This window comes from Phyllostomus hastatus, unplaced genomic scaffold (assembly GCF_019186645.2).
Source record: "Phyllostomus hastatus isolate PE091 unplaced genomic scaffold, TTU_PhHast_1.1 phas_contig_524, whole genome shotgun sequence".
In the NCBI taxonomy this organism is placed as follows: Eukaryota; Metazoa; Chordata; class Mammalia; order Chiroptera; family Phyllostomidae; genus Phyllostomus; species Phyllostomus hastatus.
This window is the reverse complement of record NW_025333900.1, coordinates 13,196,142-13,219,944: the sequence shown is the minus strand read 5'-3', so window position 1 is coordinate 13,219,944 and position 23,803 is coordinate 13,196,142. Positions and strand designations below refer to the sequence as shown.

The 23,803-nt window shown below is 48.5% G+C and overlaps 1 protein-coding gene across 1 annotated transcript in view; it reads right to left on the bottom strand.

The window, feature by feature from the left end:
- Window positions 1-22,660, bottom strand: part of BCAR3 (BCAR3 adaptor protein, NSP family member) — a 101,925-nt gene extending 79,265 nt beyond the window's left edge. The window contains exons 1-2 of the mRNA XM_045847000.1: window positions 22,313-22,660; window positions 13,546-13,873 (exon numbers count right to left, since the gene is read on the bottom strand). Of these exons, the coding sequence (XP_045702956.1) occupies window positions 13,546-13,862 (317 nt within the window). The 5' untranslated portion in view covers window positions 13,863-13,873; window positions 22,313-22,660. The remainder of the gene's footprint in view (window positions 1-13,545; window positions 13,874-22,312) is intronic.
- Window positions 22,661-23,803: the final 1,143 nt, after the last annotated feature.

The following is a 23,803-nucleotide window of genomic DNA, read 5'->3' as shown; positions in this document are numbered from 1 at the left end:
TGCTCCTGGAAGTCCTACAGCCAGTAAGTTAAATGAGCACAATAAATAAAAGGTGTAAAAACTGGGAAAAGGAGAACAAAACTGTCACGATTCACAAATAACTGTCGACACAGAGCCCTCGAAGAATCTACAGAGACTGGAGAAGGAAGCAGAGGCCCTTCCTCAGGTACGAAGCAGCGTGCAAACATCTTCAATTTAAAACTTGCCGATTGCAAGCCCTGGCTGGCGTAGCTCAGTGGATTGAGCGTGGGCTGTGAACCGAACTGTCGCAGGTTTGATTCCCAGTCAGGGTACATGCCTGGGTTGCAGGCCATGGCCCCCAGCAACTGCACATTGATGTTTCTCTCTCTCTCTCTCTATCTCCCTCCCTTCCCTCTCTAAAAATAAATGAATAAAATCTTAAAAAAATAAAATAAATGAATAAAATCTTAAAAAAAAACTTGCTGATCACAAGGGCTAGAAGGCTTATATGCCTGGAATGGAGTCCTTGCTTTGTGGGTGCTACTGTGCCAGGGAAGGCATTCCTCAAACACTCGCCTGGAGTGCGAGGTGAACAGACAAGGTGCCCCGAGCAGCAGGCCACCTGTTCACCTGGTGTCACGGGGCCCGCGGTGGGTTGGCAAGGAACAAGCGCGGCAGCTTCGGGGTCTGCCGGCTGGCCGTTCTCAACCAACCCACACACCAGGGCGTGGCATGTAGTCAGGAAAGGGGCACCCAACAACCCGGAGAAAGTTTGCCCCCACCTGCAACCTTGCGGCTGCCGCCCTTTTACAGGCGAACGTGGCCTTCACCCTTCCTCCCTTCCTTCTCCAGCGCGGAGCTCCAACAACATCTCAGGACCTCAGCCGAGGAGATGTGAGGATGGAGGCACAGGGAAGGAAGAGACAGCAACAGGCTTCAAATCGACTAAGAGTTTGTCTCCGCTGGACAACATTCCTCACTAGATTAATACATGGGACAGCCTAGCATTCTCCTTTTATATTTTATTAGGTGATGTCCTTGGTTCTAAGACCTTGCTCCTCTCACCAGCCTCGTCCCTTTCCCTTCACTCCAACACACCCAGACTGTCTGGAGTTCCCTGATCCGAGAAGCCTGGAGTCCCCCTCGTCTCCTCAGTTGTTCCCACCTTTCCTGATCACTCCTTCTCCTGCCTCGCCTCCACAACTCACAGAACTAATGACATCTCCTCAGCACTTCTTTCTATGCATTGTAAAACTTTATGATTACAAATAATTACGATTCAGTATGATAGGTGTACTCCTATCTAGCTCCCTCACTGGACAGTGAGCTCCCTGAGAACAGGGATCATATTTTATTTTATTCACTTTTGTATCCCCAGGTTATAGTTGCTCAGTCAATGCTGGTTTGGATGAGTGAATGAATGAATGAATATGTGTGTGTGTGTGTGTGTCCTCTGCACTGTGCAGAAGACCTAGACCCCAACCCTGCCCTTCCACCACATTCCATGGGTTCACCAAGGGAAGAACAACATTGTAGGAAGAGAGGCAACAAGAGAGCAACGTTGTTCTTAGACCACTGGGACTTCTCTTAAGGAGAGAACGCAGCCACAGGCCTGCGACTGAACCATGCTGGCCTAGGACAGAACTCCCTCAGCAATGGCACGTCACAGTTGCCAGGACAGCGTGGCTCCCGGCACCGTGGACTGAGAGGCTGGCTGCTTCTGCTGGACACGGATCGCTGTGGACATGTTGGAAATGCCAGGGAGGAGGTTACTCAGGGAGACGACCAGGGGGACCGAGAGAGTTAACCACAGGGCCATTTGCAGCTATTTCTGGGAAGGTGAGAATCAACAGATGCTTAGACAGGGCTGGCCTGCGAATGGAGAGATGGTGTTTCCTGGGAAAGTATCAGCTAGTGTGCGGTTGATGGACAGGTTCACTACAGATCCTGGGAATCACAGTAAAGACCCAATAAGAGGTATTTCTTGCTCTAGATGGGGGTATATTATGTGTATAGCCTTTAATATACCCCCATCTATTTAAAAAGGGATGTAGCTTTAAAAAGAGAGGGCTAAGACCATTCTAGATATACATTTAAGAAAACATATTTTGTTTCATCACTTTAGTAAATGAATGAGAAGAGATTCACTCTCTTAGACCTCACCATGTATTTACGGAGCTTTTCCCTTAAAGCACGCTTCACTAGCCACTGACAGGATTAAGGCTGGTGTTCATTTTATATTCTTCCACCAGTGTTAACACAGAGCATGAGAAGTTCCTCGCACTAATACGAAGAACCTTAGGGATAGTTCTTAATGCTAAACCAACAGATCTGTCTAGGAGCAGAGGAGTGGTCCAGACAGAAGCTCACTGTTCTACTGCAGGGGGATGCGTCTTCCACTTCTGGTGTCTAGAGCTAAAAACAGTTCACCGGATGTGATCTGGGCAGCCAACTCTGACCACTTCCCTCGGTCTCATTATTAAACTGCAATTAATGCTCCTAACATCACATTAGCTTTTTTGATGACCATAGCACACCGCTGACTCATTCTGAGGCTGCAGTGATCCAAACGCTGGCATGTTTTTCACATGTGGCTATTAAGCCAAACCCCATACTTTTCCTTTGTTTTTGGGTTCTAGAGAAATTCTTTGTCTTTCCCTACAGCCTGTCCAGTTAGACTTGGTCTGTTGTTTCAAAATGCCACAATCATTTCTGAATCTCCTATCTGTCATTTTGACCTATTAGTTATTCCTCCAAGATCCATGCCATCCACCAATGTGATCTGTATGTCAATCCTACTGTCTGCATGGTTGTTTTAATTGGCTGGGATGGGGCTGAGGACACAGTGTGCTTCATGCCACCCTTGAGCAGGAATCCCTCTTGCCCCAAGGAGGTCACTAAGGACTGACATTTGCAGACACACCTTCTCTACCCCCCTCTAACTTACCATCAAAGTAACCCCAAGAAGCAAAGTTAATCTGGTATGACTTGCTATTATTTTCTAAGGCTGCTGTTTCCTTTACCAACTATTCAAAAAAAATTTTTCTAAGAAACCTTTTGTCCTGAATTTGGTGTCAATCTTATCGTTGTAGAGATTAATTGCATATTCCATGTTCCTTTTCTGAAAATTGAAACACCTTCCCTGAAGCTCTTGGTTATGCCAACAGTTCTCCAACATGACAGCACTGGTGTGATGGTCCCAGCCTCAAGCTCTCGGTCTTCGTGGGCCTTCGCCTCGTGTGGAGGCAGTAGAGCCTCCTGCCACGCCCTCATTCTCTTCCTTCAACGCCACCCTTTCCGCCTCAGAAGTCACTGGCCTGACAAAAAGCAAGCTGAACAGAGGCTTAGCACTTCAGTTTCTCTCTTCCTCTCACATCCCCGCTCTCTTTGGTCTTATTGTTCCAAACAGAACTTCTGAAAGCCCTTTCTGTTACCCTAGGATTGTTTCACAATCCGCCGCTCACTCTGCACTGTTTCTTCTACAACCAGTGCCAGCCCTGACGTGGACCCACTCACCCTCTGGCGAGGGCCTTGGGCGGATGGCCTGACCTTCCCTGTGTCTGTGTCTGAGGCCAGGACAGTGGAGAGGAAGTGGTGGCACAGGGAAGGCAGGCCCTGAGAGGAGGGTTATCTAGACACTACAACCTGCAATCACCTGGTCAAGGAGAAAAAGTCACATGACACCTGAAAGATGTTAAGGTCGGAGGTCAAGAACAGCAGAATTCTCATTGAACTTAAGTGGAATGATACAAAGGCTACACTGTGTGTGGGAAGGTAGGTCAGTAGCAAAGGGGGAGAGAGCAGATGCTGCTGAGGTTGGGCAGTTCAAAACAGGCATCCCTCTCTCCTACGGCCGTGAATCCCTCAGGCAGACCAAGACCGGGCCCACCTTCGAACCTCCAGCACCCAGCACAAAGTCTGGCGCACAGCAAGCTTCAACGTACTCGTGAAGGAGCTCGTCAGTGTGGCCCTGACTCATCACCACACCTTGGGGGGTCCTGCACCCAAGTCAGTCTAGGCGGGACACAGTCCTTCAGACACACACTGAGATACAATACACCTGGACGATCACCTACCTCTTCCTCCTTCAGACTGTGGTGAACATGTTGTTTTCTGTTGTCTTGAACGCTGTTTCCCCTTCAGAGACTTAGGCCATGAGATCTTCTCTATCACATCCCTCGCCTTGGGGCATTTTCCTTCCTACAGCTCAGAGGAGACTGTCGGCCGACCAGGGCACATTTCCCTCCCCAGCTGCCGGAGATTCTGGTTATTTCTAAAACTCCTGCTGCTTTCACTTCAGCAGCGGATTCCTGCTCCTATGAGTCAGTTTCTATCTCATTTGAAAACACAGCAGTGCCTGATTAATGTGTTCATGACATATATTAAAAGAATGGCAATTAAACTGTCTCCTCAGGCAGATTCCCTAATCATGTTAAAACAGTGCCATTTAAATAGCCTCCATATGACACTATGGTGAGTCTACACAGAACCCAAGACTACTGATACAAAGTGGCACTGGCTGGTGAAAACTTGACATGGTCACGGGTGGACCTGTGCTCAGCAGAATGTTAGTGGCAGCTTTACGCTTAAAGCCACTGCTGAAATCTTCACTTGGCAGCAGCTCACCAAACTGAATAGAGTAAGAACGAGAAAAACCGTGTCAAGGCCACTGTGTCTCTTGGCAGGCTCAGAGGGTCTGGCATCAGTGAATCATCAGGCTTCAGGCTGTCTAAGCCCAAACACAGCACTTTTGATAAAAGCAGATGCTTTGTTTGGCTGGTATCTGTTTGCCCTCCCTCCGGTCCCATCCACTCCACCCCCAACCATCCTCCATCCCCTTAGGAAGAAGTGTGTTTGTAAAGGTTTCTTCTCCACTAATTCAAAGGCAGAATAAAAGTGCTACAGTTTTGAAGCAACTTGCTCAAGGCCTCTAAAAGAGAAGGTCTCACCCAGCCAAACAGACAGAGAAACATACACCCCAGATCCGCCCTCCAGGGCAGCCACCGATCCCCAAGGTGGCTGCTCACCAAACCCTTGGAAAAGCAGCCGTCACCCCACAGGCAAAAGCCTGAATGCCAACCGCAGCGCAGCTGCCCTTGTACCTCGTCTGTCCACGTGTCGTTAGGAATGTGGGGGACCAGTGAGGGAAGGGATCGCAGGAGCGTAATCACCATGCTGCCGACAGGCGCATGGGAGGGCAGCCCTGGGGGCGTGTCTGGTTTAATTAAATCAAAACACTGTATACAAAGAATCATGTGTATGAAAAACTATACTTTGCTTTATTACATGCTTAAAAGATTAGATCTTCTCCTATTGAATTTTTCTCTCATCTTAAAAAAATCCCCAAAACTTTTCTTTGAACACCAGCCTTTTTGCAGCTCCTGCCTCATCTCTGCTCCCCACCAAACCAAAGGCTTAGCCTTCTGCTGTCTCCCCAGGAAGGGAGCCCAGGATTCCTCAGGGCTGGGCCCTGCGGCCCCTTCCCTTTAGGCTTTACATAGATCTCTCCCTTGATGACAGCATCCATTTCATTTCCATGCAGACTTCTAACTTTGCAACTTCTAACTCAGACCTCTCTCCAGAGCTTCAGGCTCCAACTACCAGCTGGTGGCTGACACCTCCACTCAGACCTGTACCCAGCACAAGCTCCGTACACTCAAAACAGAAGTCTTGATTCTCTGCCATCTACTATCACCCCTCCCCCAAGAAAAAGCAACCAGCCAACCAAAGGAAGCCCTGCTCCTTTCCCAATCTTCCCCAGCACCTAAACAGCCCCGTGCACCTAGCTGCCTAAGCCAGGCTCGACTGTCGGTCCTCCTCGCCCCGCCACATCCAGCTCTCAGGACGTCGGCAGGCTCTACCTGCAAAACAGATCTCGAACCCACCCCCTTACACCTCCTCCATCACCATCTGGAGCAACTACTACCTGCTCCCTACATTTTTGGGACCACCTTCTGCCCTCCCTCCAGCCTCTCTTCCCCCATCAATCACTTCTCCATTCCTGAAAACTAAGTCAGATCAGGCCCTTCCCTTACTTACAGCCCTTTAAATGTCTCCCTTTGCCCCAGGCAGAAAACCTAAACTCCGTGCGGAGGTCTTGACCAGGGCTGTCCAATGGCAGTACAATGTAATTTTAAATTTTCTAGCAGTCCATTGAAAAGAAATAGGTGAAATTAACTTAAATATTTTACTTAACCTACTAATTCAAAAATATTATCATTTCAATACATAGTAACAAAAATATTAATGAAGTATTTTATAGTCTCTTTTTATATTAAATCTTCAACTGTTCCCTCCCACAGAACGGCCTTCCCTCACCCCAACCCACAGGCCTATCTGATGTGACCTTCCTCGTGCCCCTCATTTTGCTACGTATTTGTTGTGCGTTTGTCTGCATGCCCCTACTCTGGGCCCTCCCTAAGGACAGGGCCCCATCTACTGCATCCCCCATGGGCACCTGGTACCCAGCACAACGCCTGACACAAAGCCAGCTCCACGCACCCTCACTAGAGAACAAACAGGGAAGACACTGACACGAAGAACGAGGAGGAGCGGGCGAGGACCGGGCCGGCCCACTGAACACGGGCTCCGTTTCGTGCCGCAGCACAACCGCGTGCCGCTCTTCCAGTGCGGCTCGAGGGCGGCGCACCTGTAATCACGCCTGGTGGCCCAGACTCGCTGCTGCAGGGCGGCTTGGGGCAGACCAGGGGGGGTGTTCCTGCCAGGCTCCCTCAACAGGTGGGAAACTTTCTTTCACAGGAGCCGCAGGCCTTGCACGGGCTCTCAGGTTACACACACACACACACACACACACACACACACACACACACACAAGGATTAGGAGCCTCCCAGCTCCAGCGTTCTAGGAGGAAGGGGGGATGAAAACCAGCCTCTGAGCCCTTTGTCCATGCCAGCTTCTCTGCTAGGTGCCCTCACAAGGGATTGTATTAGACTTCCTAGCTGCCCTTTGAGGACGTGGAGATTCAGAAAGGTAGCTGCACCTTTCTTATGCGAGGTCACAAAGCTACCAGTTCTGGTTGCTGGGATCGACGTCAACGTCCCTAGCAGCCTTCTCCGACGGCCATGGCCACGTCAGCGTCGCAGCAAAGGCACAGGCGCCACACAGTAGAGGTGGAGGCATGTGATCGCGTGGGAGCTGAGAGCAGTGACCGGCGCCCCCAGACCCCCTAGGAGCTCGTGTGAATGTCAGAGGCTGGCATTCAGGGGGCCTTCATGTTTGGTGATCAGTGAACCATATTCAGTGACGGCACTCCTCGAGGAGATATTTTCACCCGAATTTTATAGTTTAGAACTTGGCCCAGCTCACACACCTAACAAGCGGAAGAACAGGGGCCTGCACTGAGATGCCAGGGCTACATGCCTGGCGTTTTCTCCTCCTCTCCACAGCAGGAGTCACCTTGCCTTGGCTCAGTGTTCACAGGTGACTCTGCACCCACAGGCAGCCAGGCTGCACAGAGACTGGGTCAGTTAGCAAAGGCTGCTCAGGCTTCTCTAATTCGCTTGACATTCTGCATCCAAACCAACAGCTAGTCTCTTAGGGACAGACCGGGTGGTGACAGCATTACAGAGCTGTGAACAGCAGGGTGGCCTGAGGGCTTATCAGCCCTGTGGCTTCAGTCCTCCAGCCTGCATCCTGGCCAGGCTGGGAGGGAACCCAAATCCGCACACAGTAAGAGCGCAAATAATTTGCAACTACACAGCACCTTCTGCTTACGATACATTTTAACATACACTGAGGGGTGCAAAAAACTCTCATAGTTTCTGACTCTCAGAAGACTGAAAACCAGGACCTTTCTTCCCACACAGCTTGTAGGATGCCTGAAAAAACGTAATTTAAAGCAGGTCTGTCCAAGGTGGGTGTGTGGGGTGAGGGGTGCCAGGGAAAATGCTGAGCAGCTCCGCTCAACAAAGACGACAGTGTGTAATTCCCTGATCCTTTTCTGGTTGTGGTTTGCAACTGTTTTTTTCAAAAATCCTTTAGTTTTCCCCAGAACAGCTGAGAATGCACAGATCCTAGCCTCTAGGTCTGAATCACCCGTCAGGAGGGGATGTAGGACTCCTGTCAGGCAGCTGGTGGACACACACATGTCCTACCACCAACATTTGAAGCTTCCCATGTCCTGGGCTCCCTCAGCCCCAGGGCGAGCAAGATGCCCAGCCGGGCTGAGCTCACCTCTGACCCAGCCGCTCTCGGCATCCACGCACAAGGGGCCAGGACGTGCAGCGTTCTCTGGAATTCGCTAACCCACCCACGGCAGCTGCATGCACACACTGGGGGCATTTCAAAATGTTAGTAAACCTCTATTTGAAATTTAAAAATGAAAAACCCAACACATGGACTATTTGTAGAGACAGACTTGACTGTTAAGCCATTGCCTTTTCGCTAACTCAATCAATGACCCTCTATTAAATAGAATCTATGAATCTATCACATATTTTTTTATCAACTCCAAACCCAACTTTCCCTCTGTGCACAAAAAACTTCCAAGCTGCAGAGAGCAGCCATGCCCACGCATAAATAAAATGCAGATGTTTGCATGTGGATCTTCACATTCAGATTCTTGTGATTAACTTGGAGCTGAAGGACTGATTGGTTTGCATGCCTGGGGTCACTGCTTGGCTCAGGAGAAAGTAGTGTTTATAGACCTTGGGGGTTCTGAAGAGGAACAAATGAAACTGTCTTTCTTTCATACAGTGGCAGTGACACAGCCCAGAGTGAGGTCTTCAGGTCCATGTCTAGAGCAGAGTCCGCATGGGCCCCATGCCGTACACGTTTACTTCAGCTTTGAAGAGCTGACGCAGAGACACGGTAGGTTACTCACTGCCTGGGAAAGTGTACCAGACTTTAGCTTGGGATAATTCTGCAGACTTCCTGGCCCCTGTCAGTTAAAACACTTGTGACCAGTCAGTCAGCTCCACTCATGCGAACTAATGAAACATCACATTGTCCCGCCACATGCTCCCACAGCACAAGGGGCAGGAGGAATGAGGCACTCGGCAGCTGTTCCCAGGAATGCGCGCCCCCTTGTACCCACAGGCCGGGGAAGGACCCCGACCGTCTCCAAGCGCTGATCCTTCAGCCGTCCCAGCAACACAGATACCCCACAACAGGAACCAGTCCCCAAGGGAGGAAGATAAGTGAATCAAAGGGACACAGCCGAACAACGCTAACGTCGAGAGGAAATCCTGTCTGCAGACCTGTCAAGGAAGCCTCGCTCTGCCTGCAGAACAAAGGCTCCTTCTGTGACATCGAGCAGCAGGTTCAAGTGCACCCTGGCTTCTCGAGTTGGCCACCTTTCAAAACCACAAGTACATCCAAGGGCAGCCAAGACAACAACAAAGCCAAGAGATACAGTCTCCGAGCGAGGAGACCAACTCCCCCTCCCAGGCCTGCCTTCTGCCCGGCTCTTGGCGACTAAGGCTCCTTTCTCCCCCAGGGGGGATGCTGGAGGCACTGGGTTCAGATTTTGTGGACTGAGGCTTTGCATGCAAGCAGGTAGCTCAGAGGGCGCCCACAGCTGGTGCCAGCATTCTTGAGAGGCTGTGGGGCGCAGTGTCTGGGGAGGGCCCCACAGCACTTTCTGGGTTCTGACCCTGGCTCATCCACCCAGGAGGGGCTGACCTTTGGTGCCTTGACGTCCCTGAACTATGTTCTCAACTGGGAACAATGAAGATGACGATGACAGTGATGCTTGAGGTAAAAGCTGCTGTGTATGTCACACAGGGTTATGATGTGCAAACAAGATAATTTAGGAATACAGCCTTTAAAATATTCTAGAAGTGTGAAATGTAAGAGACAATAATTTATGCGGATATGTTGTGTTCACATGACAGCTTAATAATGCAAAGTTTTAGGTCAAAGGGGAGACGTCCCCTGCTGTGCTCGGGGCCTCAAGGAGTGGACATGCAATTCACATTCAATTATAGTAACAGTGACTTTTCAATGGTTAATATGGTAAACAAGCCTGTTGGGAGAATAGAAACTTGCGACTTATCAGAGATTTCCTCAAGACAAGGCGGCACCGTCTGCAGGGCTTCCCTGGGCACGCAGGCAGGCAGGACGTGCAGGAAGACTGGGTCTGGGCCCTTCAGGATGGCCCAACCATTGTCGTGCCAACACCACATGTGACAACAAAGAAGGTCTGCACACCTGACATCCAAGCAAGTCGTAAAATTAACACCTACATTCACCGTGAAATGAAGCAATAAGCCCTGGCTGGTGTGGCTCAGTTGGTTGGAGCTGAGTCCCATAAACAGAGAGGTTGTGGGTTCGACTCCTGGTCAGAGCACAGGCCTAGGCTGCAGGTTTGGTCCCTGGTTGGAGCGAGTAGAGGAGGCAACTGATCGATGTTTTTCTCCCTGTCTCCTTCTCCCTTCCCCTCTCTCCAAAATCAACAAACACGTTCTCTGGTGAGGATTAAATAAAAAGAAGCAGCAAGGCCAGAAAAGGTTTACCTGGAACAAGCCCCCTAAAATAGCAATAATTTTAGTAAAGGTTGACCTAACTAGTCTTATGTCCCTGAAGACAAGGATGCAGAACTCGCACTTTGAAAGACATGGCTCTCAGCTTCCAGTGGTGAGTGGGTTGGAGTGGCGGGTGGTTGGCGTCTCAGCCCCTTTTAGGCTGTAAGTGCTGAGTGAGGAACAGAGCTGCAGTCTCTCCTGCACTGTGGATCCCCAGTGGCACCTTAGGCACACTCTCCTCCCTGGGACCGTGGGTGCTCACTCATTCTGCTTGTCTCCAGTTTTTCACACACACAAACTTTGTTTATATCAACGGTTGTTCCTAAAAGGAATTGAGACAGCTCATAATCTTATTAGGACTACTTAAAAGGATTTAAAACAATAAGGAACTTTAAACTCCTCAAAATTGTTTTAAATCTTCTGAAGTGTTCCCAGTATGTTAGGTAATTAAAAATAATTCAACTGATGAATGGGAAACCAGACTTTGCGACGCTTTGACACACAACCACATGCCTTTCCAGCGGGATTTTAAAGGATGTGCATTTGTTACTTCCTGTATTTGCCCTTAACAAGAAGATATTTTAAATCAAGGAAAAAAGATGTGACTTTGGGTGAACGTAGCTCTGAGTCAGAGACAGACCTAAAGCAGCAGTCCTTGCTAAGTCTTCCGCCACTGGACTTCAAACTCAGTGCTTGCGCCGACACCCTGATAAGATCTTTTTACAGAGATCTGACCTCTCTGTCCAAGTCAGTTTTCAAATCCAAAAGCTTTGAACTCCTGGAAGGTTGACAGCTTGGACCTTGGATGTTTATCAAGAACTTCCTCAAGATGGGGTGGGTGACTCCATCACTACTCCGGCCCCCCAGTGAGAGCTGGCACCTAGCTAGGACCTTAGAACTCCCAGAAATGAGTTTGTAAATTGTCTGTGTGTGGTTTGTAGCAGATATCTAGCTCGATACAAAGTTTAAGTTAAAAAATAAAAAGTGATCACAGGAAGCCCGGTAACATCGTGTAGCCTGGCATTCGTGCTTATTTTGGGGTGACCAGAAGTATTTTTCTGCCTCATAGCTTCATCAGAGAGAACAGTGAGGGCTCCCCTCCTGCATCTCACGTGTTAAGTGCCAGTGATGCAGCATAAACAACGCTATGCACCAGTGTGTGCCTCCACATTTACCCGTTTCATCAGCAGGCTCTCTGAGCTGGACGGTCCCCCACTAGGTTTTTTCAGAGCATGTCCAGGGCTATGGTTCTCCTGCGGGACCTTCTGGTCTGATGTCAGAAACCTTTCAGAGCTCTCTAATGCTCTCGACAGAGAGTACCTGGGCCTTTCCCTAATTTCTTCTTGTACGACTGCAATACTAAAACTCATTCTAAACTCTTGCCTGCCTAGCTCTCTCCCAACATCTATATGATTCTCTCTCCACCTGCTACACTCCAGCCACAAGCCACGTGAGCTTCATTTAGGGCTTCTCAAAGCTGCTCCCACCCCCAGATCTCCGCATGGGCTCTCCCTGTGCCTGGGACAGCCTTCTGCCGGTTCCTCCACGGCTATCTTCTCTCATTGTGCAGGTCTTAGCTCACATGTCATCTCCTCACAGACCTGGCCCAATGAACAAGACACAGCCCCAATAAATGTCCAGCATATCACTCTACTTCCTCCATCACACTCACTGTGATCTGCAATTGTCTTGTTCATTTCATTGTGTTTACTATCTGGGTCCTGCACTGGAATATCAGCTCTGGGAGGACTCTGTTTCAGATGTTCCATAGCTATCCTGTTAGTTCACATATTTCTCCACCCTGTAAAAGGGCACGAGCAGATTACTGAAATGTTTTGAGTGCCAGAATGTCTTCAATGTTGCAACAGCCCTTCAGTTAGATGCCCAGAGGAGCTGGGCAGAACTTTCCAGATGACGTACTGATACTTTTAAAATCAGCATACTCTAATTAATGTAGATGCTCAATATATAGATACTGAACAAATACGTGGACCAGGATCAGAGTGGCCTTCTTTGCCCTAGGACTAGACAAAAAGAGACACCAGGAGATGCAGCAGGAAAACCCACGCCAACCTTTGCCCGACCACATCACAGGTTGCTGTTCTTCCCCAACAGGAAAAGGAGTGCGGAGCTCCTAAACCAGCTCCAAGAAGCAGCGACAGTCACAGCCAGGCCCATGACAAACTGGAGAAGAGGCCTTTCTTTACAAACCATAAAGCTTATTTACCCAGGTCCCTGGTGGATAGGAGGGGGAATAAATTCTGCTATATTCTAGAGCTGACCTGATGCTCAGTCCACACAAAATTTTATTTCATAATGTTACAACTAAATACAAGGAGATATGGGTTCTAATTTATAGACATCCTGGCATCTCTTTAGAATTGGATGTAGTTCAGAATCTGATGTTATAATAAAAAAAGAATACTTGGGCTTATTTTGGAGGGACTTCATGATATAGAAAGTTGGTTTTGAAAATATTCTCAAATATTATATAATATTTTAAAAAATGGTTAATTTTTTAGGTGTTATAGTTTTTTGTATTATGGTCATATATTTTTATTTTTTAAAAATAAATTTTTGCTTATTGTGTTGTTTTTCTTTAAGACTTCATTTACTTATTTTGAGAGAGAGAGGAAGGGAGGGAGAAAGAGAAGGAGAGAAACACCAATGTGTGGTTGCCTCTCATTCGTCCCCTACTGGGACCTGGCCCACAGCCCAGGCATGTGCCCTGACTGGAAATCAAACCAGCGACCCTTTGGTTTGCAGGCTGACACTCAATCCACTGAGCCACACCAGTCAGGGCACAGTTATATATATATTTTTAAAAAGTCCTTATCTTTGAAAGATACATACCAAAATATTTACAGATAAAATGAGTTCTGAGATTTACTTCAAAATAATACCAGAGGAAGGAAAGTGGGTGGGAAAACTGACGGAGCAGAACTGGCATGAGCTGGAAACTGGTGGAGATGGGTCCGTGAACGTTCATTAAACTGTCTGCTCTACTGTGCTCATGTTTGACATTTCCCCTAATAAAACGACCTTTTTATAAAGCTGTTTAACACAAGTCATCTTCCCTCATGAAATTAAAGAAGTTACCTGAAGGTGAAGGTTTCACCTTTCCAGTCTTGCAGTGGGTGCTCCTGGATGACGTCCTGGGTCAGAGGCGAGCTCTGCCGTGGGGGTTTGGAATGGGGAAGGGTACCCATGTGACTGAAGCTGTCACAGGACCGTATGGGTGGAGGGCCTTTCTTCTTCCGCGGAAGGGTGCCGTGTATAGACACGTCTTGATAGGCATCTGTGCGATGTTTGGCGAGAGGTGACTTGCTGCTCAGAAGGTCCATGGACGAGGCCAGGGGCGACGGGTGATTCACTGACGTGTTTCTGGGAAGGCTCGCAAATTTCCCCGCAGCCATGATTGGCAACTCTAAAGGAGCATGAGAAGAGTGAAGGCATCAATCTAAGGAAATCCCAGGAACTGACTTCCCACTTACAGGAGGAAATGGAAATATACCACATTACAAAAGAAAATGTTCACGGTGTTAAAAGACAAACGTTGAATGGCATCACTAGTGAAATTTAATACAAGCAGGAAGTTTACACGGCCCCCCCCTTTTTTTTTTTTTTTTTTGATATTACAGAGGAATTCCCCTGGGCTGGCAGCAGATCTGCCCATGGAAAAGGGCAAACACACTTCAGAGGCACATGAGCTGTTTTATTATTTCAGGTGTCTGAAGCTGATGGAAAAGGATGACTAACAAAAAGATTATTGAGGAAGGACTCAAGGTTTCAGTACCAAGTGCATTAGAGAAAATGCTATAAGCATGTTAGATCATTAGCTCACATTTTTCTACCACCCTGTACACGATAAGAACAGGCAGAGATCACTGAAATTCCTTAGCTGCTGGAACTCCTTCAGTGCCAGCCAGCCCCTCTGCTGTGTGCTACTCAGAGCAACAGGGCAAGTTTTCTGTCAGTGACCTGGTGCTTATAAATAAATCAGTGTGCTCTAATTAATGCAGACAGGTTGAGGTCAGGGGTCAGGAGGTGGGCCACTACCCCATACATCAGCGGGCTCATCTGCAGAGGGAAGCCTCTCAGGTGAAGCCTCCAAGGTGTACGGGTCCCCAGAGGGGCAGGAGCCTGCCTGCCACCCGCAGGGCTGGGCACTGTGCACCAGGGTCTGCACAGTCAGGGAAGAGTGGGAGGGGAGGAGAAAAAGAAAAGCAAAAAGGGGGGCAGGGTAAAAAAAGGAAAATGATACCTCAGGTTATATGCAAAAGCAGCCCCAACAACTGTGTCCAGCTTTGACCACTAGTAACAGTGCCCACGTGAGAGAGTCAGCACCCCCAACACTCCCAAAGTGAACTATGGTTTTGACCTAAGTTCAATATATGACCTTTTTAAGGCTAAGATTTGAGGGAAAAAGTCAGGGCTAGTCCCTAGAGACAGAAGGGTCCAGTGTGCATCCCACTCGTCATGGTATCAGACTGGTCTGGACAACACAGCAGCCTTGCTGAGCCCGACACATTGGCCTTCCCCAAGGCTTGTGAGTGGAATAGCCCTTCGCTCTGCAGGCTGCTCTCCAGTCCTGCAGCCCCATTTTCTGCACAGACCGCTCCCTCCACTGCAAAGAAGACAGCTTGGTGTGAAAATCATCACATAACAGAGCAACTACAGAGTCAGCTCCCAAAGGAGCTGGAGATTTGGGACATGGCTTGAAGGTAGCCAAGAAGAACACAGCCCTCCAGAAGCTCATAGCACAAGAGGAAGAACCAGGATGAAGACAGCAGAGTGTGCAAAGAAAACAATCGACAAGAAAGACACTCATGATCCACTGCTTCCACATGTGACAGAGAAAAACACACAAGTGCCGGGGCTGGGTGGAAGGAGACCCCTCACTCAACATATACAACCCTAACCCTGTCCTCAGTGCTTTGCCAAACCTGGAAGTGCAGGGACCGGTCTGCTCCACATCTAGCAGGGGCCACACCGAGGGCCTGCTCGCAGCGTGCACACAATAGGATGGCGCCGGCCCTTCCCGTGTGGGCTCCTCCCGGCTCTGACCAGTGCCTGGCACACTGTCAGCACTTGCTCAACATTAATCATCATTATTAAAAAAAGAAACCAAACTCCCTAGCTCTCCCTTCCTGACCACCAGTGACGTGAGCTGACCAGGATTCCCTCCCCCTACGTGCGCCCGCGCGCGCGCACACACACACACACACACACACATACACAGCTGTGAACTCTCACCTGTCTACACTAATCAGCACCTTCTTCCTCCACAGACAGGTCTGGATCGTTTCAAAGAACCCTGCGAGGAGGCCCAGGGCATCCCATGGAAGCTCTTAGTGTGCAAAGGGCCACATAGTGATCGACTCTGTTTCCAGGCTGGATGACAGGCAAAAGTTACCCTGGCTCCAGCGCTTCCCGCAGCTGGCTTCCTCTCCACTGCGCCACGATCTACCTAGATTTCAAGATTAAGCCAGAGTGTTCTAGAGTGCCCCACATCTCGGTTTACTCTCGGCTATAGAGGGATCTAACCACCTGCCCTTTTTACTTTCAATTCAACCAACATTTAAGTACCTACTCCTTTTAAGACACTCAGAGGAACAGAGTCCTAAACCCTAATCCCTGACTATACATTTCTGACAATGATATAGGGGCCATCAACAGGGGTCCTTAACATGCTGGAGGGAAGAACAATTAACTTTTTTTACTAAACTTATTGGGGTGACATTGCTTAATAAAATCATATAGGTTTCAAGTGTACATTTCTATGACACATCAGGTGTATATTACATTGTGTGTTCACCGCCCGAAGTCAATCTTCTGTCGTCACTGTATGTTTGACCCTTTACCCTTGTGCTATCCCCCCCACCTCTGGTGACCGCCATGCTGTGTCTATGAGTTTTTGTTTGTTTGTTCATTTGTTGCTTTATTTTATATGCCACATGAGTGAAATCATATAAAAAACAATTCATTTTGATGAAAGGATTCAAGGAGGATCTCGGAGAAGGCCTCGCTGGAGATGAAGGATTTTGAATGGTATGAAACTGAAAGGAAAAGCCCTCCTAGAGGATGCTGTAGGAACAGATGCACAAAGGCAGGAAGCGCCCCACAGGCTCAGGAAACGGCGAGTCCTGTGGAGTGCTGGTGTTCAGAGGTCAAGAACCGTCTTCTGGAGTAAACTTAGGACCAGATTATGAAGTCGTGAAGGCTATGTCAAGGTGGCTGAACTTGGCTGTAAGTGCTGGGGAAGGTCTGAAAGGGAGAGACAGATTCCAGTCTGTGCCCAGCCAGGAAACTCAAATTTCAGCCAGGAGAGGAGGGAGACAGAGAGGTCAGTCTGGCTGACCACAGCAAGCCGGCAAGAAACAATGAAGAACTTGACCTGGGGCAGTGGCCAGGGGACGGGAAAGGAGGGACAGGGTGAGAAGCTGGGAGCTCAAGGCCTCTGGCTTGGAGGACAAAGGCCACAGCCATGGGCCAATAGTGCAGTGCTGTAACACACCAAGCAGTGTACGAAGGGGACCCCTGAGGGAAGGTGGGTAACAAGCGCACCACTGGAGTTGCTCCGTGTGAGGGACCAGTAGGACGGTTTGGTCTAGGAGGTTAGACACCGGCATGTGCAATTAGGAGCCAGGATAGGATGAAGATTTTAAGAGTCATCAACATAAAGGGAACATTTAAACCTGAGAGTAGATCCCTTAGCTTGTTATTATCAGATGTGATAACAGATGTGAAAGTGCCTCTTAAACTGTCAGGAACTGTACAATATCCATGAATTACATCCCTACTCTCTCTCACCATGGCTGCTTCAAGTCTATAAGGACCAGAGTAAGGAATGTGTCCTGAAAATTTGAAGTGGTGGTTCTTAACCTGGCTGCACATTAAGAAGCCTCCAGAAAGCTTTTAAAATCCTAACACCCAGCCCTGGCTGAGTAACTCAGTTGGTTAGCGAAGGTTGTGGGTTCCATCCTAGGCCAGGACACATACAGGAATCAACCAATGAGGGCATGAATAAGTAGAACAACAGACCGATGTCTGTCTCTGTCTCAATCTCAGTGGGGAGGACCCAGGCATCAGTATTTTAAACATTCCGTGGTATTGTCCAAAGTAGAGGCAGGGCTGACAACCACTGGATAAGTGCATCTCTTTGGTATAGAGCAACTTACACTCAGATGTGCATACTCGGGTAACAGAACAGAATGACAATAAGGAAGCATCATTCAGTCAACAGAAGCATTCATTCCGTCTACTATTCAACACCCGTTTAAAGAGGGCTGCCTATGCGGTGAGCACCGTGCTGGGTGTGGGGACAGTGCTGAACAACTATCATCATGACGTCACTACTCTATGGAGGAAACAGACAGTAAGTAATGACCGTTGTTGGGGACTCTCAGTGCTATGGGGTCCCATGAAGTGGAGCCCAGGGTCTAGCGGCCCTGGAAAGGCTTCCCTGAGGAAGGGATGCTGACATGAAGGATGTGAAGCAGAGTTTAACAAGTGGAGGGAGAAGATCGTCCAAGTGGAAGTATCTAGAGACTTCTCAGATATAGACAAATTAAATATATGCAGGCTAGGCTCTCTGTACAATTCTCTGCTCCTAAATTGGAACTCTTCCCCATTAAAATACAGCCTGTCCTGTGTCTAGTCACTTGGAAAGACTGCCTCAGCCCTGGGCCCTGTGTCAAGCTTGAATCAGTCCAGCGGTGGGGGAGGTGGGCCCAGCCCAGACACATAAGGGCAGGGGATGGAGGGGAAACTACAGGGGGAAGGAGCTCATTTGCAACCTTTGGGTTGCTCTTTTTCCTACTTGAGCTTTAGATTTACAGCACTTTTAATTTTTCCAGATACCAGAAGCCAGGGGGAAATCCAAGGGATGGAAGTGCATGGGTGTAGCTTGAATCTAGGTTCAAGGTAAGGACTTTTCATTTTGACAGAGAAGCTAGTTACCACATCTGATCACTAGGCAGAATCTCAGCATGTTATATACAGATGGGATCTCAGAGAATCAAGCCCTTTGCTTTTTCCAGATAAGGAAATAAATGTTCATTCATTCAGTATATGTTCTCTGAAGGTTTACAGTGCATGAGGGTTGAGGATACAATAAACCAGACAAGGTCCGGCTCTTACAGGGCCTGCGCTGTGATGGGGGAGTCCAACCACCGGAGACACAAACACAAACTAGGCCCTACCCCAGTCACAAGGGCACTAAAGAACACAAAACAAGATGGAATGATGGAATATACAGCTGGGGGTAGATGGTTAGGGTGGTCTCGTCAGGCCTTTCTGAAGAGGAAATAATGACATAAGTCCTGGGGAAAAAAAAGAGAGAGAGACAGAAAGAGAGAAGGAACCAATCAGAAGATCAGAATGGAGTTCCAGGCAGCGGACTGCAAACTGAAGTCCTTGAGGCGCGAACACGTGGTTGGAAGAGCACTGAGACTAAATCCCAGTCTGCCATCTCTGGCTCCATTTTTTCTCCAATTAAAGATGTTTCTGTCGTGATGTTTGTAGTCATCATGCACTTCTTATGTACTATTTGATTTTTAAAATCAAACATGGTCTGACTCAGAACCTAGGCCTGCTTTGGAGTCAGACACTTAGAGGTTCAAATCCCCACTCTGCCATTGACCGACCAGCAGTATGGTCTGGGACAAGTCACTCAACCACTCTGACGGTTTCTCATTTGTAAAAATGGATGAACTATATCTGTGTCATGGGCTTGTTGGGAAAAGCAAGTGTGATTGTATATGGAATGCCCCTGGCATGCAGTAAGCTCTCAATAAATAGCAGGTCTCCTCCAAGCAGGGCAGGGGCCACATCTGTCTTGCTTGTCACTGCGTCCCTATCACAATGAGAGTTCACAAATGAAGCCACTCGTGCTGGGAAAGAAGGGCTAGGAAGGAGGAGGAGGGGAATGTTTTAACCTAAAGCAATAGATGTAAACACACCAACCAAGTAGGATGTGGACACACACACAGGCGCACAAGTGAGCACGTGTGCCGTCCTTAAAGAAGAGCCCAGGTGAGACTCCGGCCGCCGCATGTCACCTCTCTCCACTGCACCGGTAAACAGACACAGCATCCTGACTCAGTCCGGTGCCAGGTCTTGAAACATTTACATCATGCACAGTGTAACAATGTTTCATTTGATGAGAGACTACATACATGACAGTGTTCCCACTAGATTATAATGGACCTAAAAATCCCTACTGCGTAGCGATGCTGTAGCCATCATAACGCAATGTTACTCACGTGTCTGTGTGGCGCTGGTGCAGACAAACCCACTGTGCCGCCCACCACGTAACAGCACAGCACATGCCACTGTGTGCTATCATTTTAATGTGTGTCCTACTTATAGAAAAACCAATCTGCTGTAAAACTGTGGGCCATGTTAACACCAGCAGCAGACCCATATATCTTGTGTTCGATTTAATCTCATGTTACTTTATAAATTTAGTGTAGCCTAAGTGCACAGTGTTTACAAAGTCTATGGCAGTGTAATGTCCGAGGCCTTCACATCCACTCGCCATTCACTCACTGCCTCACCCAGAGCGATTTCTAGCCCTGCAAGCTCCATTCATGGTAAGTGCTCTACACAGGTGTAGCATTTTTCATCTTTTATACTGTACTTTTACTGTACCTTTCCTGTGTTTAGATACATAAATACTTACCATTGTGTTACAATTGCCTACAGAATTCAGCACAGGAACAGATTTATTGCCTAAGAGCACTAGGCTACACCATATAGCCAGTGTGGTAGTAGTCTATACCACGTGGTTTGTGTAAGTGCATTATATGATGTTCCCATGATGGTGAGATCACGTACCAACACTTTTCCCAGAATGCATCCCTATCGCTAAGTGGTGCATGACTGTACAAAGGTCAGAGATTCCATATCTTGATATGAAAATGAGATCCATGTGAACGTTGAAAGAGCTGAAATCTCAGCAGGGACAAGAGCAAGCCTGACAAGCTCCCAACCCATGTGCCGCCTTCCAGACTCTGGCTGTGCTTCGAACTGCTTGCGAATAGTTTACCAAGACGTGTCAAAGAAGCTGTTGACCACATGGCGTCAAGGCAGAGATAAGCAGCCCACTGACGTGGATTTTCCTATTACTTCTGATATGAGATATTTCAACTCATACTCATAGATGATCATCTGAAGTACGCTTTAAGAGCTTTCTATACTTTAAACTCTGGAAATGTAACTGCCTTGGCTGCTCTATTATGACCTTGGCAGAGAACTTGCAGTTCGGATATGCACTTTTATATCTTCTCTGCAGAGTCAGAGAGGGAGAAGAGATGGAACAACTGCACATATAAAATTGGTTTATCTACTTGAAATGAAATTTTGCTTGAGTTTAAAAATTAAGAGTATTCCTTTATTTTTGAAGTAAACTCAGTAAAGTCTGGCCAAATGACTGAAGTATGAATAATTCTTCCATGGATTTTATTTCAAGCACCCAGAGCACAGGATTTACATGATAAGGTTTTTAAGATTAGCATCCATTGGGCAGGCAGTCCTTTCTGTATGAATAAGGGAAGACTGAAATCTGGGTTAGTCATCCTGGAAATGCCAGCCTTAGCAGCAGTTCAGAGCAGGCTGGAGGGGAGGGGAGGGAGCCCTGTCATGGCAAGCTGTCTACATTATATTCCATACGCCCCCTTGCACACCCACGGACAACCGCTAGGTCCGTGGCTTCCCCATTATCTACTGGGTAGCCCCTCCCCACTCCGGACCCTGCTCTGCTGAGCCCCGCCCCCCGCACCGAGGCCTCCCCTCCTTCCCCGATCTGGCCCCAGACCTTGGCAACACGCAGGGAGATTATCCACTCTCAAACTGACCTTCCCTCCGCAATGTATTCTCTTTGGAGAGATCTGCATAGCCTTGGGAGATAAGAATCAAGGTTTAAAGGAATGTCTTGAATGCCTGGCTCATTTTCTATTTCAGCTAATGGCTCTTTTACGTAAAAGCAGTAACGAAATTAGGCAATAGGTCTCTCCCCTTTGCACCCTGCTTCAAGTGAACTAACACCAAAAACAATGTTCCACCTCTCAAAACCTGAGCCACGACCCGCCACCATCCCCACGGAACACGAGGCCTCTCCAAGAAGCACCCGAGCTCACTGGATCTCTCCGGACAGCGCCTACACCTGATGAAACCTGTAACGGGGTGGCAGCCTCAGCCGGTAGAGAAAGATGGTCTGAGATAGGAGTCTCCTTCCGTTCCGTCCCCCCCCCCCCCCACGCAGACAGAGCGACACAACCGACTATTCATTCTTTCCCAACAAAGGGAGAGAGGGAGGGAGATGTTGTCAACAGTTACACGGCAGGCTCCTTCGCTTTCTTTGCAAACTTTCCAAGAGATTAGTGGAGAAACTCGCCTCACTGAAGCCTGGGACTCTCAGCGGAGCCCCCCCAGCCTCCGCCTCCGCTGACTCCTGCCGGCCTCGGCACAGAGAGAAGCACTGGAGGGACGGCTGGCCGAGCAGTCTGGAAGGGCAGGGGTTCAGGAGAGGCCATCCCCCGGGAAGATGCCAGGAGCAAAGGGCAGAGATGCTCTCCACAAGTCCTCGGGCGCCTCCCTCCGCCGCTGCGTTTGGGGTTTGGGGAATCCCAGCGGTTCAGAGCCCCCCCACCCCACCCCCCCGCAAGTCCCATCGCACTTCAGCCACTCCAGACCCCAAACGCCCGCTCAGCTGGGAGGCAGCGGACGAAGTGGAGGCGCCGGCTCTTTTTTCTCTGTAGCCTAAACTTTCTCCAACCGACTTCCAGCCCGTCCTTCTAGGGAGGGAGAAGCTGCGACTCCCCGGGAGGAGCAGCACCCCTGCGGGACGCCAGCTCAGACTCACCTCCCGGCACGGTGCTCCGCGTCTCGGCAGGGGTTCAGAGGCTCCGCACGGCTTCGCGGCTGCCCCCGGAGCGCGGGCGGCTCATGGTCTTCGGGGCGCGCCCAACGAGAAGCCCGAGCGCAGCTCCCCAGTGCGCTCGGCACTCGGGCTGCAGCTCCAGCTCCGGCCCTGGCAGCTGCCCGCGCGGCTCTGAGCGGGCGGTGCGCGCGGGCCCTCAACTGGCGATTTGAGGCTGGGCGGCCCCACCCCCAGCAAGCAAACCCGTGTGGCCCCTCTCCTGGTCGAATCTCCTTGCGACGTAAAGCGCGCTGACCTCTGCTTGCCCGCCTCCGCCCGGATTTTAGAGTGCAACTCTGCTGTATCTGCGCAAGAAGACAGTCCTCAAATATAGATAGACCACTTCCTCACTGTATTCCTCTTGAGGGACAACCCACCTAATTCACTCCTCCCCCTTCCCCACGTTATTTAATTACCCAGCAGATCTGCTTTGTTCGACTGCAGACACCTGGCTGGCTTTTAGTTTAAAGGCCTTTGATGAGATAAAAATCCAGGTAACCATAAATAACCAAGCCATGAGAAGAGGCAAATCCATCACACCCGCCTGGGTATATTGTAAGCAAAGTGGGAGATAAAAGTGGCTCCTTTGGTACTAGATGGCTTGGTGGGGTGGAAAATTAGAGCCAACTGCAGGACTTACACATCAGACATCAACACCTATTCTAAAGCTATAGAAATAGTAATTGGCGACAAGAACAAGGGTATACGAACTGGCCAATAGAATAGAGAGTTCAGAAACAGATCTACATTACATGGTCCTGGATTTGGGTCAAAGATGCTGATGAGTTGGGAAAGGATGATCTGTCTTTTCAGTAAATGATGCTAGATCAGTTGGACACGCATTTGGAGGGAAAAAAAGAACCTTGACGCCCTACCTCACACCGTACCAAAAAAATCAATTCCTGAGATGGATTTCAAATCTACACGTTAAAGATAAAACAATAAAACTATCCAAAGTAAATATCAAAAAGTATCTTCACGGCCTTGAGGTAGGCAAAGACTTTTTTTAAATTTATTTTAATTGTTGTTGCAGTACAGCAAAGACTTTTTAAACATATATAGTACTACCTATAAAGGAAAAAACTGAACATTGAACAACATTAAGATTAAGAATGCCTGCTCATCAAAAGACCCCATCAGTGAAAAGGCAAGCCACAGAGTGAGAAAAGATCATGAACATACATATGCAAAAAGGATGTGTATGCAGAATATATAAAGAACATTTACAAATCAGCAAGAACAGGCAGAAAATACAATCGAAAAATAGGCAGAATATCTCAACAAGCATTTCTCAAGAGGGAATAAATAGGCATTTCTCAAAAAAGCCAATGGACATATGAAAAAGCTCTCAATTATTAATCATCCCAGAAATGCAAACTTAAGTTACAATGTGATCTCACTTTATACCCATGAGACTGGCTAAAATTAGACAAC